The 15,643-nt window shown below is 47.3% G+C and overlaps 1 protein-coding gene across 1 annotated transcript; it reads right to left on the bottom strand.

Moving 5' to 3' along the window:
* Window positions 1-9,611: 9,611 nt before the first annotated feature.
* On the bottom strand, window positions 9,612-15,610 carry prune (prune exopolyphosphatase). Its single transcript, XM_012857627.3, has 9 exons — window positions 15,342-15,610; window positions 11,769-11,876; window positions 11,502-11,704; window positions 11,235-11,419; window positions 10,950-11,108; window positions 10,785-10,876; window positions 10,492-10,650; window positions 10,297-10,387; window positions 9,612-10,210 (listed from the first exon to the last, which is right to left on the bottom strand). Exons 1-9 carry the CDS (start codon window positions 15,378-15,380, stop codon window positions 9,987-9,989), a joined length of 1,260 nt encoding a protein of 419 aa, XP_012713081.2. The 5' UTR covers window positions 15,381-15,610; the 3' UTR covers window positions 9,612-9,986.
* Between the last annotated feature and the right edge of the window lie 33 nt (window positions 15,611-15,643).

Here is a 15,643-nt window from a genome sequence, read left to right as displayed (position 1 = left end):
ATTGGCTACGGCTCACCTGGTCTGTGCAGACAGGTGAGGTGGAGCATCAGCTGCAGCAGCTCTTCGTTAACATCCACCAATGACATCAAGGGCAGGTCAGGCAGGAGGAAGAGCTTAGAGGCTGCAGGGTCCTAAAGCCCGCTGGCTCCAGGTCTGGGAGGCTTCAGCTGAAGGTTCAGGACAAAATGGTCCTTCAGATGGAAACGTTCTGACCTAAAGTTCCTCTCAGGGGTTTTGTTCTGCTGTGAAACATGCAGCTAAAACATCGGAGCCTGCAGACCCCACTAAAAGTGGAACATCTGGATAATTGATGGTTAGTCTGGTTCTGCTCTACAGCTCTGAGTCTTGGTCTGCTGAGGTCCTGCAGCCGTGTCTCATGTTCGCAGGTCCAGTTAACTGGATGGGACGTCATCAGATGTGCACACAGCAAGACCTGCTGGGACTTTAATGAGGTTCTGGTCTAAGGGGGCCCTGGACTAGCAGATGTTCTGATCCAGCCCCAGGACCCTGCAGGCCTCAAGCAGAACCTTCATGTTATTTCTACTGGTTCTGAGGTCCACAGGGAGATAATCTGCTGCAGATAAGAAAAAAAAAATTAAACTACCGTTGGAGGGAAAGAAGCCACTTCCTTCTGTAACTTCCTGTTAATGCAAACGTCCTGCTCGTGTTTCACAATAAAAGCCCGCTCCCTGCCTTGTGAAACAGCTGCTGCAGTTCAAGGCTCCATTACCCAGGTGTTCATCACAGCAAACACCTGAACGGCTTCCTTCAGGTACCTGAGTAGACGTCTGACAGAGGATCCATCAGAACAGCCTCAGGGCTCTTCAGCCGAAGCAGAAACGTCTCAGCGGTCCCAGGATCAGAGAGGGAGCCTGCAAGATCCCCATCATGGCTCCTTTGGCCTAGGAACCTCACATTGTCCCTTACCGATGCTAAGAACCCTAAGGGTGTCCCACAATCCTGTGTGAAGCGTCTCTCTGTAGCTCATGTCCAGAAGGCTGTAGGATCTGACTCCATCCTCCATGTCTCTGACTCCATCCTCCATGTTTCTGACTCCATGTTTCTGACTCCATCCTCCATGTCTCTGACTCCATCCTCCATGTCTCTGACTCCATCCTCCATGTCTCTGACTCCATCCTCCATGTTTCTGACTCCATGTCTCTGACTCCATCCTCCATGTCTCTGACTCCATCCTCCATGTTTCTGACTCCATCCTCCATGTCTCTGACTCCATCCTCCATGTCTCTGACTCCATCCTCCATGTTTCTGACTCCATCCTCCATGTTTCTGACTCCATCCTCCATGTTTCCGTCACTAATGACGTCAGAGTTAAAGTCTGGAATCACCTCAGCAGCTGAAGCTCCTTTCCTCCCTGATGGAGTTCTGCTGACCCAGAACAGGAGGTAGGAGTTAGGAAGAGGAGCTAGGAGACAGGAGGTAGGACTTAGGAAGAGGAGCTAGGAGACAGGCGTTAGGAACAGGAGCTAGGAGACAGGCAGTAGGAGTTAGGAACAGGAGCTAGGAGGTAGGAATAGCAGCTAGGAGCTAGGAGTATGAGCTAGGAATAGCAGCTAGGAACAGCAGCTAGGAGGTAGGAATAGCAGCTAGGAGCTAGGAGTATGAGCTAGGAATAGCAGCTAGGAGGTAGGAATAGCAGCTAGGAGGTAGGAATAGCAGCTAGGAACAGCAGCTAGGAGTATGAGCTAGGAATAGCAGCTAGGAGCTAGGAACAGCAGCTAGGAGGTAGGAATAGCAGCTAGGAGCTAGGAATAGCAGCTAGGAGCTAGGAGTATGAGCTAGCAAGAGCAGCTAGGAGCTAGGAATAGCAGCTAGGAGCTAGGAATAGCAGCTAGGAGCTAGGAGTATGAGCTAGGAATAGCAGCTAGGAGCTAGGAACAGCAGCTAGGGGCTAGGAATAGCAGCTAGGAGCTAGGAATAGCAGCTAGGAGCCAGGAGCAGGAGTTAGGAATAGCAGCTAGGAGGTAGGAATAGCAGCTAGGAATAGCAGCTAGGAGCTAGGAATAGCAGCTAGGAATAGCAGCTAGGAGCTAGGAATAGCAGCTAGGAATAGCAGCTAGGAGCTAGGAATAGCAGCTAGGAACAGCAGCTAGGAGCTAGGAATAGCATCTAGGAGGTAGGAATAGCAGCTAGGAGGTAGGAATAGCAGCTAGGAGCCAGGAGCAGGAGCTAGGAATAGCAGCTAGGAGGTAGGAATAGCAGCTAGGAGGTAGGAATAGCAGCTAGGAGCTAGGAATAGCAGCTAGGAGCTAGGAACAGCAGCTAGGAGGTAGGAATAGCAGCTAGGAACAGCAGCTAGGAGGTAGGAATAGCAGCTAGGAGCTAGGAGTATCAGCTAGGAATAGCAGCTAGGAGGTAGGAATAGCAGCTAGGAGGTAGGAATAGCAGCTAGGAACAGCAGCTAGGAGTATGAGCTAGGAATAGGAGCTAGGAGCTAGGAACAGCAGCTAGGAGCTAGGAATAGCAGCTAGGAACAGCAGCTAGGAGGTAGGAATAGCAGCTAGGAGCTAGGAGTATCAGCTAGGAATAGCAGCTAGGAGCTAGGAACAGCAGCTAGGAGGTAGGAATAGCAGCTAGGAGCTAGGAATAGCAGCTAGGAGCTAGGAGTATGAGCTAACAAGAGCAGCTAGGAGCTAGGAATAGCAGCTAGGAGCTAGGAATAGCAGCTAGGAGCTAGGAGTATGAGCTAGGAATAGCAGCTAGGAGCTAGGAACAGCAGCTAGGGGCTAGGAATAGCAGCTAGGAGCTAGGAATAGCAGCTAGGAGCCAGGAGCAGGAGCAAGGAATTGCAGCTAGGAGCTAGGAATAGCAGCTAGGAATAGCAGCTAGGAGCTAGGAATAGCAGCTAGGAAGAGCAGCTAGGAGCTAGGAATAGCAGCTAGGAATAGCAGCTAGGAGCTAGGAATAGCAGCTAGGAACAGCAGCTAGGAGCTATGAATAGCAGCTAGGAACAGCAGCTAGGAGCTAGGAATAGCATCTAGGAGGTAGGAATAGCAGCTAGGAGGTAGGAATAGCAGCTAGGAGCCAGGAGCAGGAGCTAGGAATAGCAGCTAGGAGGTAAGAATAACAGCTAGGAATAGCAGCTAGGAGCTAGGAACAGCAGCTAGGAGGTAGGAATAGCAGCTAGGAACAGCAGCTAGGAGGTAGGAATAGCAGCTAGGAGCTAGGAGTATCAGCTAGGAATAGCAGCTAGGAGCTAGGAACAGCAGCTAGGAGGTAGGAATAGCAGCTAGGAATAGCAGCTAGGAGTATGAGCTAGCAAGAGCAGCTAGGAGCTAGGAATAGCAGCTAGGAATAGCAGCTAGGAGCTAGGAATAGCAGCTAGGAGCTAGGAATAGCAGCTAGGAGCTAGGAGTATGAGCTAGGAATAGCAGCTAGGAGCTAGGAACAGCAGCTAGGAGCCAGGAGCAGGAGCTAGGAATAGCAGCTAGGAGCTAGGAATAGCAGCTAGGAACAGCAGCTAGGAGCTAGGAATAGCAGCTAGGAATAGCAGCTAGGAGGTAGGAATAGCAGCTAGGAATAGCAGCTAGGAGCTAGGAATAGCAGCTAGGAACAGCAGCTAGGAGGTAGGAATAGCATCTAGGAGGTAGGAATAGCAGCTAGGAGGTAGGAATAGCAGCTAGGATCCAGGAGCAGGAGCTAGGAATAGCAGCTAGGAGGTAGGAATAGCAGCTAGGAGGTAGGAATAGCAGCTAGGAGCTAGGAATAGCAGCTAGGAACAAGGAATAGCAGCTAGGAACAGCAGCTAGGAGGTAGGAATAGCAGCTAGGAGCTAGGAGTATCAGCTAGGAATAGCAGCTAGGAGCTAGGAACAGCAGCTAGGAGGTAGGAATAGCAGCTAGGAATAGCAGCTAGGAGCTAGGAATAGCAGCTAGGAGCTAGGAGTATGAGCTAGCAAGAGCAGCTAGGAGCTAGGAATAGCAGCTAGGAGCTAGGAATAGCAGCTAGGAGCTAGGAGTATGGGCTAGGAATAGCAGCTAGGAGCTAGGAACAGCAGCTAGGAGCTAGGAATAGCAGCTAGGAACAAGGAAAGCAGCTAGGAACAGCAGATAGGAGCTAGGAATAGCAGCTAGGAGCTAGGAATAGCAGCTAAGAACAAGGAATAGCAGCTAGGAACAGCAGCTAGGAGCTAGGAACAGCAGCTAGGAGTTAGGAATAGCAGCTAGGAATAGCAGCTAGGAGCTAGGAATAGCAGCTAGGAGCTAGGAGTATGAGCTAGCAAGAGCAGCTAGGAGCTAGGAATAGCAGCTAGGAGCTAGGAATAGCAGCTAGGAGCCAGGAGCAGGAGCTAGGAATAGCAGCTAGGAGCTAGGAATAGCAGCTAGGAATAGCAGCTAGGAGCTAGGAATGGACCTTGTTATGGACCTTGGTAGGACTTCCTGTTTGCGGTAAGGCGTATTGCGTCACTTCCTGTTGTTGCTGTGTGAACGACGGAGCTTTGCTCCAGGCTCTCTCGCTTTTTATCTTTAAACCTCTTTGCTGTAACATCTGTTTCCAAACATAAGCACTTTTAAAACATTGTCTGTGGCTGCTCATCGCGTTTGGGAACTCCTCGTGTTTCACACGGTTTGTTCTTTGGCGTGATAATAGGGCGCTAGCCTAGCTTTAGCCTAGCGTTAGCCTAGCGCTAGCCAAGCCTTAGCCTCATAATGGCTTCTCCGGCTCTGACTAAGTCTCCTATCTGCTGCTCTCTGTGTCAGATGTTCAGTTATTCCTCTGCCTCCTTTAGTGATGATGGTACATGTAATAAATGTAGTGTTTTTGTAGCTTTGGAGGCGAGGGTGTCAGAATTGGAGACCCGGCTCCGTGCTGTTGAAAAACCAGCTGATAGCCGCTCTTTTGCTAGCGCGGAGCCGCATAGAGTAACTTCACGTAGCGAACCTAAAGCAGTAGCACCCGAGCAGCCTGGTAACCAGGCTGGCTGGGTGACAGTTCGTAGGAAGCATGGCTCTAGATTACAGACCCCAGATCACCACCAACCCATCTGCGTTTCTAATAAATTTTCCCCTCTGAGCGACAATCTCGCCGAGGAGCCGACCTTAATTATTGGCAGCTCCATAATGAGAAATGTGGCACTAAAGAAACCAGGGACCATAGTTAAATGCCTACCAGGGGCCAGAACAGGCGACATAGAATCCTACCTAAAACTACTGGCTAAGGATAAGCGTAAATACCGCAAAATTGTTATTCACGCTGGCGGCAATGACACCCGGTCACGCCGATCAGAGATCACCAAAGTTGGTGTTGCTTCGGTTTGTGAGTTTGCTAAAACAATGTCGGACTCTGTAATTTTCTCTGGTCCCCTGCCTGATCTGACCAGTGATGACATGTTTAGCCGCATGTCATCATTCAACCGCTGGTTGTCTAGGTGGTGTCCAGAAAACGACGTGGGCTACATTGATAACTGGAGAACTTTCTGGGGAAAACCTGGTCTGATCCGGAGAGACGGCATCCATCCTACTTTGGATGGTGCAGCTCTTCTTTCTAGGAATCTGGTCGGATTTATTAGTTCTCCTAAATGCTGACAACCCAGGGTCCAGACCAGGAAGCAGAGCCGTAGTTTAACACACCTCTCTGCAGCTTCTGTACTGTTACCCATCCATTATCCTATTGAGACGGTGTCTTTCCCACGGCCAAAACTTAACAGATCAAAAACTGATCTAAAAGGAACAAATCATAAAAACCTAATAAAAATCAATATGGTTCACCGTGAACCTAAAAATAAAATAATAAAATGTGGTCTATTAAATATAAGGTCTCTCCCTCCAAAGACTTTGTTAGTTAATGAATTGATTTCTGATAATCAGATTGATTTGTTTTGTCTCACAGAAACCTGGCTACAAGAGGACTACGTTAGTATAAATGAGTCAACCCCCTCCAGTTATTCAAATTTCCACATTCCCAGATCTGTGGGAAGAGGAGGAGGAGTGGCAACTATCTTTCAGTCTGATTTATTAATTAGTCCCAGGCCAACTAATAATTACAGTTCTTTTGAACATTTAACCCTCAGTTTCCCTCATCCAAACTGCAAAGCAATAAAACCTCTTCTGTTTGCTGTTTTGTATCGTCCACCAGGCCCTTACACTCAGTTTTTGGATGAGTTGTCAGATTTCTTATCTGATTTGGTGTTAAATACTGATAAGGTTATTATAGTGGGTGATTTTAACATCCATGTTGACACTGAATGTGATAACCTTAGTGTAGCCTTTAAAACTATCCTAGATTCAATTGGTTTTGCTCAAAATGTGCATGAACCGACGCACTCTCGGCTCCATACTTTAGACCTTGTTCTGACATATGGCATTGATTGTGAAGAATTAACAGTATTCTCTCACAACCCTGTCCTGTCTGATCATTTTTTAATAACATTTGAGTTTAATCTAACTGAATTCTCCACCCCCAAAAGAGGGTTCCATTATAGTAGATTTTTATCGGATATTGCTGTATCAAAACTTAAAGAGTCTGTCCCCTTTTTAATATCCTCAGTATTGCAGAAATGCCCTGTAGATGGCAGCATTGCTGTTTCTTCCCATTCACAAATCGATACCTTTGCTAACAATGTGACTTCCTCATTGCGTTCTGCATTAGACAATGTAGCTCCCTTGAAAAAGAAGGTGATTATTCACAGGAAGCTGGCTCCTTGGTTTAATTCAGAGCTGCGTTCCTTGAAGCACAATGTTAGGAAATTGGAGAGAAAATGGCGCTCTACACACCAAGAGGAATTCTACTTAATCTGGAGGGACAGACTATTGTTGTATAACAAGACCCTCCGCAGAGTTAGAGCAGCATATTTTTCATCATTAATTGAAGAGAATAAAAATAATCCTAGATTTCTCTTTAGTACAGTTGCCAAACTTACCCAGAGCCACAGCTCTGTTGATCCATCCATTCCCTTAGCTCTTAGTAGTAATGATTTTATGGGATTCTTCATAAATAAAATTGATGCCATTAAAAATAAAATAATTGGCATCCTCCCAAACATGATTACCTCGTCCTCAGTAAGTGAGGCAGCATTGGAGGAATCTTTAGAATCTGTGCAGTGTTTGAACTGTTTAGAAGCAGTAGAGCTTTCTGAGCTATCTAAAATTTTAGCTTCATCTAAACCTTCTACCTGTATGTTAGACCCAATCCCAACCAAGTTGTTTAAGGAGGTATTCCCTCTGATCAGTGGTCCTATTTTAGACATGATTAATCTATCCTTGGTAAATGGATATGTACCACAGGTTTTGAAAGTAGCTGTTATTAAACCTTTACTTAAGAAACCTTCTCTTGATCAAGATGAGTTAGTAAATTACAGACCTATATCTAATCTTCTTTTCTTATCTAAAATTCTTGAGAAAGTAGTTGCTAATCAACTTTGTGAACATTTACAAAGTAATGACCTACTTGAGGAGTTTCAGTCAGGCTTCAGAGCTCATCATAGCACTGAAACAGCTCTGGTGAAGGTCACTAATGATATTCTCATGGCCTCAGATAATGGACTTGTGTCTATACTTGTCCTGTTAGATCTCAGTGCTGCGTTTGATACAGTTGATCACAATATTCTCCTACAAAGACTTGAACATACTGTAGGGATTAAGGGGAAAGCATTAGGCTGGTTTAAATCTTATCTGTCAGACAGATTCCAATTTGTTCATGTTAATAATAAATCTTCCTCAAACTCTAGGGTCACCTGTGGAGTACCACAGGGTTCAGTCCTTGGACCAATTCTCTTTACTATATATATGCTTCCGATAGGCAAAATTATCAGACAGCATGGGATTAATTTCCACTGTTATGCTGATGACACTCAGCTATATTTATCCATAAATCCTGATGAATCCAATCAATTACTTCGACTGCAGTCATGTCTTGATGACATCAAAAGCTGGATGACTTTAAATTTCCTGCATCTAAATTCTGACAAGACCGAAGTTTTAATCTTTGGGCCAGAGTCCTCAAAAAATAAACTTCTTAACCAATCACTTAATCTGGGTGGCATTAATCTGGCCTCTGGTAATAAAGTAAAAAATCTTGGTGTTATTTTTGACCAAGACATGTCATTTAAATCCCATATTAAACAGGTTTCCAGAGTTTCCTTTTTTCACCTCCGGAATATCGCCAAAATTAGAAACATTCTGTCCAGGAGTGATGCTGAAAAACTGGTCCATGCATTTGTTACTTCAAGGCTGGACTATTGTAATTCTTTACTATCAGGAAGTCCACAAAATGCAGTTCAAAGCCTTCAGCTGATCCAAAATGCTGCAGCAAGAGTTCTGATGAAAATCAACCAGAGGGATCATATTTCTCCAATTTTAGCTTCCCTTCATTGGCTTCCTGTTAAATCAAGAATAGAATTTAAAATTCTTCTTCTAACGTATAAAGCCCTTAATAATCAAGCTCCATCATATATCAGAGCTCTGATTACCCCGTATGTTCCTAACAGAGCACTTCGCTCTCAGACTGCAGGTCTGCTGGTGGTTCCTAGAGTCTTTAAAAGTAGAATGGGAGGCAGATCCTTTAGCTATCAGGCTCCTCTTCTGTGGAACCAACTCCCAGTTTTGGTCCGTGAGGCAGACACCCTGTCTACTTTTAAGACTAGGCTTAAAACTTTTCTTTTTGACAAAAATTATAACTAGTGACTCATGTTACTCTCAGCTACCTTTATAGTTTTACTGCTATAGGCTTAGGTTACTGGAGTATATCAGGATCTAATTTTCTCACTATATTGAGTTCTACTGTTCTTCAATTATGCATTATGTGTTGTCATTTCTGCTTTAACTTTCTGTTCTCTCTCTTTTTTCTTCATAGTAGGTACACCTGGTCTGACGTTCTGTTAACTGTGACATCATCCAGAGAAGACGGCTCACCCTCTACTACCATCTAATGTAGAACAGATTACTAGATCAATGTGTGCTTCTGTGCTTTTTTGTTTCTCTTGTTGTGTCTCTGTTCTGTCTTCTGTAACCCCAGTCGGTCGAGGCAGATGACCGTTCATACTGAGTCCGGTTCTGCCGGAGGTTTTTTTTTTCCCGTTAATGGGTGGTTTTTCTTCCCACTGTCGCTTCATGCTTGCTCAGTATGAGGGATTGCAGCAAAGCCATGTACAATGCAGATGACTCTTGCTGTGGCTCTACGGTTCCCCAGGAGTGAATGCTGCTTGTCGGGACTTTGATGCAATCAACTGGTTTCCTTATATAGGACATTTTTGACCAATCTGTATAATCTGACCCAATCTGTATAATATGATTGAACTTGACTTTGTAAAGTGCCTTGAGATGACATGTTTCATGATTTGGCGCTATATAAATAAAATTGAATTGAATTGAATTGAATTGAATTGAATAGCAGCTAGGAACAGCAGCTAGGAGCTAGGAATAGCAGCTAGGAATAGCAGCTAGGAGGTAGGAATAGCAGCTAGGAACAGCAGCTAGGAGGTAGGAATAGCATCTAGGAGGTAGGAATAGCAGCTTGGAGGTAGGAATAGCAGCTAGGAGCCAGGAGCTAGGAATAGGAGCTAGGAGCTGTTAATAGACATATTCAGATGGAGCCTGAGACTTATCCTGAAGGAAGCGCTGATAAAACCTTTTTGTGAAAGTACTGCACACAAAGACTTTTATTGTGACGGATTTTATTCAGGAAAGGTCTGACATGCTTTTATTGTTGTAAGTGCAGCTGAAGCGGGACAGTTGCTACCAGAAACCTCCTACAGGAGATCTGAGCAGGAACCTGCTGAACATTATCCAGCTCATAAAAAGTCTTTTATTGTGGAGGTTCTGGCCAGTCTCAGCTGCTCTTTGGTGGCTCAGATTGTCTTCGTTTATGTATTTATTCAGCAGCTGCTGTGCGGCTCCGACCACTGAGAGCGGCCCGGTTGCTGGTTCTGCAGAACCCGCTTTAGTTCCACCTGAATCAATCTGAGCTCTGACTGGTTCCTTCACAGCAGTGACTTGAGACGTTCTGTCCTCAGAGTCTCTCCGTCTCCGTCCTCAGGGGTCGGCGGACTCCATCTGGCGGAACTTGTCCTGCAGGTCCTCGGCGGTGATGCGCGGCAGGCCTTCGTCCAGAGGACAGCCGTCCACCAGGCTGTTCATGGGGGTGGGGGGGACCGCAGACTCGTCCTCTGCGTCTCTCAGGCAGACGTCCCCATCGCACTCCCTCAGGAAGTCCTTCACCAGGGGGAGGAGCTTCTTCCTGGAAGCCAGCGCGTTCCCTGACACAGAAAACGAGACGACAGACTGAAGAGGACGGCTCACCTGAAGCCCCGCCCTCACCTGGAGAGCCAGGTGACATCCTCACCTTGCTGGTACGCTGAGATGTGTGGGTGGGGACAGCTGACTGGACTGAGGCTGAGGGCGGGGTTGCGGGCCTGCTCCAGGTACCTGCTTACCTAGAGGAGTACATGCTGGTGGTCAGGTGACTAGCTGACAGCAGCCTGCACAGAGGGACTAATATCGTACTACCAGGTAAGTATCAGAGCGTGTAGCTGAGTACCTGCTCCCTGCAGGAGGCGCTGTGGCTGAACACAGCCAGCTCTCTGATTGGATCTTTGCTCTCGGTGAAGGAGATCGTCATCAGCAGCAGCAAATCAAATCCAGACTTCTGACAGAAAGCTGAAAGCTCCGCCTCCAGGTCAGCCCTCTGTAAAAACTCCTGCAACACACGATGGCGTTCCGCCTGTGAGACAAAACTGGGGGCAAAGTGGCGCCAGGCGGCCCCCTGCTGGCAGGTGGTGGTTATTCAACAGTACAGGTGTGTTTCTGTGTTCAGGTGAAGTACGGCGTTACCTCCAGGGTGATGTAGAGAACAGGAACGGCGATGTTGAGACTTCCTGAAACGGCTTTCATGTCTTTTACCAACATCTGCTCCAAGTTCAGACCTGAGGACAAAATACTGACTACAATGACTGTGGTCTACCTGAAAGGTACAGAGCAGACTGACGAGGGACTCACCTGAGACGTCAAACTTGGCATTCTGCAGTGCCTGGAACAGAGCGCCCCTAGGTGGCAGAGCGGGGAACCGCGTCTCCAGCGCAGCGACATACTGGCTGTCTTTGGGAGTTACTTTACCTGCAGCAGGAGCCATGTTGACACAGTCCAGCACCACTGCTGCTGCTCTCTCACACACACACACACACACACACACACACACACACACACACACACACACACACATGAATGCATCCAGGTGTTCCAGCTGTGATGTCACCAGGTGAGCGTCAGTGTCCAGGTGTGTACCGTAGAGCAGCTGGGCGAGCTGCTGGTCCAGGATCTGTGGAGCTTTCTGGATGATGCGTTCGGTTACCAAGGTCGCACAGGACCCCACTGTCTCCACGGTAACAGGGCAGGTGGGGGGGAGTTTCCTCTCAAGCTGATGGTGATCAATCACCTCCACCACTGCCCCCTCCAGGTCACTGTCGGAACTGCAGAGAGGCGCAGCGAGTCAGTTCGCACCTGTTTACAGAGACACCTGTGGAGAGCTACGGCAGGTCACACCTGTCTCACCTGGACAGGACGTTGTGGTCGACCAAGGTGAGGCGGAGGCGGCCCGCTCTGTGCAGAGCTCTGAGGTCCAGCTGGTCCCGGAAGAGCAGCAGTTGTGGGGACAGGCCGGTCTGGCGCAGCAGGAACAGGTTGTCTGAGCGCAGCGCCAGCTCTGACTGACGCACGTTGAGCAGAGGCAGAACCAGCGAGTCGCCGCCTGCCGTCTGACACACACACCTCAGACACAGACACTAACGAGGACTGGCTGCTGATTGGACGGCTTCTTACCTTGAACAGGAAGTAGGCGAAGGCGAGAGCGGACACCATAGAGTCCACGTCACAGGCTTCGTTCCCCAGAACAATGTGGAGACCTGGACCGTTCTTATCCGCGTTCTCCTGGAGAACCAAGACACAGCAGTCAGACAACAGAACCGGTCCAAAGAACGTCTGACGGACTTATTGTTCCGTCCACGGCTGATCCCAGAACCTGAGTGGGTTCTCCTGTCAATCTGAAAGCCTCTTTAGACTCCAACAGCCACAGCTGCTGTAAATATGGCTCAGAAACGGTTTTAACGCTTTACACACGTCCTGCTTTTGTTACATTTCAATCTTTTAGAACGTATCTCACAACTTTGAACCTTCTTTAAATATTTGGTGCATTTGTGAACAAAGAATATGATTTTAACTGCAGTCAAACAGTCGGCGGTCTGGTCCGGAGGTCACCACAGGGGGCAGCGTGACGGCAGGAGGAGAGGACGGCTGCTCGGTCAGCTGCTTCTATGGCGGCTCAGTGGCTTCCTGTTAAAAGGTAAATACAGCCAGGACACCACAGGCCTTCATCCAGAGCCGGACCGGGGGCGGAACCACCAGGACCGAGCTGACCGAGCAGCTCCCCGAGCAGCTGACCGAGCAGCTCCCCGAGCAGCCGACCGAGCAGCTGACCGAGCAGCTGACCACCAGGACTGAGCTGACCGAGCAGCTCCCCGAGCAGCTGACCGAGCAGCCGACCGAGCAGCCGACAACCAGGACTGAGCTGACCGAGCAGCCGACCGAGCAGCTGACCGAGCAGCTGACCGAGCAGCCGACAACCAGGACTGAGCTGACCGAGCAGCCGACCGAGCAGCTGACCGAGCAGCCGACCACCAGGACCGAGCAGCTGACCGAGCAGCCGACCGAGCAGCTGACCGAGCAGCCGACCGAGCAGCTGACCGAGCAGCCGACCGAGCAGCCGACCACCAGGACTGAGCTGACCGAGCAGCCGACCACCAGGTAACCCAGGTTGGTAGCTGTTGTCATTTGTTTTGGTTATTATTCTGAATGTCCTGACCATTTTGTAGGTGCTTTGGAGAGAACTACGTTTTCTGCGGTCTCTTTAGATTATTGTAAATAATACTTTTTGTTGACGGATGCTAATGGCTCCTAAACGGCCCGTCTTCACTACAGATCCAACAGGAATGAGCTGAGAATGAATATTGTTCTTGCTTATTAAAATAGGACTCAAGGAAGCTGCTGCAGCCAAAGTCACCAGATAGCCAAACCGTTAGCCGCAGCGCTTTGACCCTCATAATGTGGCTCCGCGTCACCACGGTAACGTGAAGCACCATTTACAGTTATTAGCGTCGTAGCAGTCCCAGACCATCACACCGCCACCAGCAAGTCTCACTGTAGGCCTGAAGTTCTGGTTCTGAAAGGTTGTCAGTTCTACTCCAGATGTAACAGATGCACACCTCCCAGACAGGAAGGCGGGGCTGGATAATGGTCGGGGAATGCTGGGAGATTTTTATCCCTACTAAATGAAATCACCTGTTATCTTGTCTCACATTAACATTAGTTTGATGTTCTGAAACCTTTAAATGTGACGGAGGGAATCTGTAAGCGGGTAAATCAGGGATTTTCCAGATAGCATCGACTCGTTTTTCACTAAAGCAGCAACAGGTGATCGGTTACCATGGTGATTGATTGTGTGCAGCTAGCAGCTGCAGACGAGGCTAACGGCCAGTTTAGCTAACGCTGCTCTCCTCTGTTCAGCCATCGGTCACAATCATCAGAAACCTGAGAGTTTATCAGCCATTCTGTTTCCTTTTCATCCTGCATTAAAATACCACTGATATATGTTGGTATTCAGTCTGATACCATTATTATTTAACATTATGATGGTAGTCTGTAGTATTATTTACCTTCTAACCATCCATAGGGGCATTGTTACTGTTTGATTGTGTTTTTGAAGACGGCGGTAGTTCTGATTTGGACAGAAAGGCCTTTAATGGAACATTTAAGGTGTTGATTAGAGAAATAGCTGAAGAAGAAGCAAAGGTCACTAAATGCAGAGTTTCACCGTTTTCCATGAAATTCTGTGACTGTAGGGAGCGCTTTGCTTTTTTTGTCATGCATACAACCTGACTTTGATCAATGGTAAATTAAACAGATAAATTAACATAAACCAACACTGTAGAAATCCATTTTATATAAGCTAAATGTAATTTAATTTTATACATAAAATTACAAATAAAGGCTCACTGATAATGTTCATTTTTTGAGCAGAAAAGATTCACATCAATCCTTCAATGAGCCAGAAAAGACAACCATCACTAGATTACTTTTAGTTTCAATTTTCCTACATTTTATTCCAACAGTTTTTTTTTTACTTGCTTTTATTCTGTTTTTATTTTGCAACATTTTAATCATGTAAAGCACTTTGCATTGTCTTACTGAAATGTGCTATATTAATAAATCTGGCAATAGTCTCTCTATCCAGCAGAACCTAAACGTAACGTCTGCATTTCCAGCGTTCTGATTGGACGATCCCAGCTTGGGGCCCGTAGGATTTGTGCCCCACTGAGAGCGTACTGGGCATGCTCAGTGAGATTTCAGATGTTCATTATTTAAACAAACGTTGGTGGGCCCCGATATTAAAGAGCCTGAGGAGGATTTAGCTGCTGAGCTGTTAGTTTTCTGGCAGACTTAGATATATACACACATGTGTAGAAGCCAACATGTGTAAAGTCTATAGAACACAAGAAATGATGTTTGTAGAGGTGTGAGTTTCACCTGGAAAAGGCAAACCCGTTTTGGCCAGGAAATGCTGTCACCACACAGCTGGCCTTTTGTAATATCTTTTGTTTTATAAGAAAGCTAATAATATAAATAATTATATGAGAATAAATCGGTTTTTAACTTTAGCAAGACATTTCCTAATTACCATCTCAGCCCAGCAAATGAGTGTCAACCATTTTTAGAAATGGGTTTATAGGGTTTATAACAGAACACATTTATAACAGAACTTTTATTGGTAAAGTTCTACAATATTACTCTGTAAAGAACTATCCTGTCCCCGATAGCTCCACAGCGCCATCTGGTGGCGCCTGGCCCCACATGCAGAGACGCCACAGATGAAAACATCCATTTTCTGACCCGCTTAATCCCTCATGGGGTCGGGGGGGGGTGCTGGTTCCTATTCTTGCTGCAAGGCACCAGCGCTACCCACTGCTCCACTGTGCAGTAAATGTATTTATTATAAATTTATTATAAATGTAAATTTATTGGCATTTTTATGAACTCCTCTAAACTCCTTTTTTCGCACCCTTGAAGTGGAGGAAAACGTTCTTATTCATTTATCTTATTCCTGATGCTTTCAGGTCTGTTTTGGTCCTTTTGTTTCACGGTTGGGTCGATGCTCTTATTCTGAAAACATGGCCGGAAGTTTACTTTGAAACGTGACCGGATGTTAGCGTTAGTACTGCTAGCTTATCTCAGACTAATTTGGATAAATAGGGGATAAAAGCAGCTACTGCGACCTCTCGTCGCTAATCGGCTGCTTCTATCGGAACCTGAGCTGGACCGGACGTCGGGCGGTACCGGTACCTGCACGGTCCGCCGGCAGCTCCGCAGAAATTCCTCCATCTGCCTGAGATAGCCCTTAGCTTCCAGAGGGTACCGCTCCGGTTCTGCTAATGGAACCGAACCGAGCCGTTCACGGGCACCGTGGGCCAACGAGGCGGGCGGCTCAGTGTCCGAACCGGAACGCGAGCGGAGCGGGTTAACGGTCCAGTGCAGGAGGCGCCGAGGAGGAGGAGGTGCTGCTGGCCCACAGCGTGGTGAAAAGTCACGGCGGCTTCACGGACGCGTTCATGGCTCGGAAAGCGGAAACTCGATTACAGAGAAAC

Source organism: Fundulus heteroclitus, chromosome 3 (genome assembly GCF_011125445.2).
Source record: "Fundulus heteroclitus isolate FHET01 chromosome 3, MU-UCD_Fhet_4.1, whole genome shotgun sequence".
NCBI lineage: Eukaryota > Metazoa > Chordata > Actinopteri > Cyprinodontiformes > Fundulidae > Fundulus > Fundulus heteroclitus.
The sequence above is the reverse complement of the archived record's forward strand: the minus strand, read 5'-3'. Positions and strand labels throughout refer to the sequence as shown.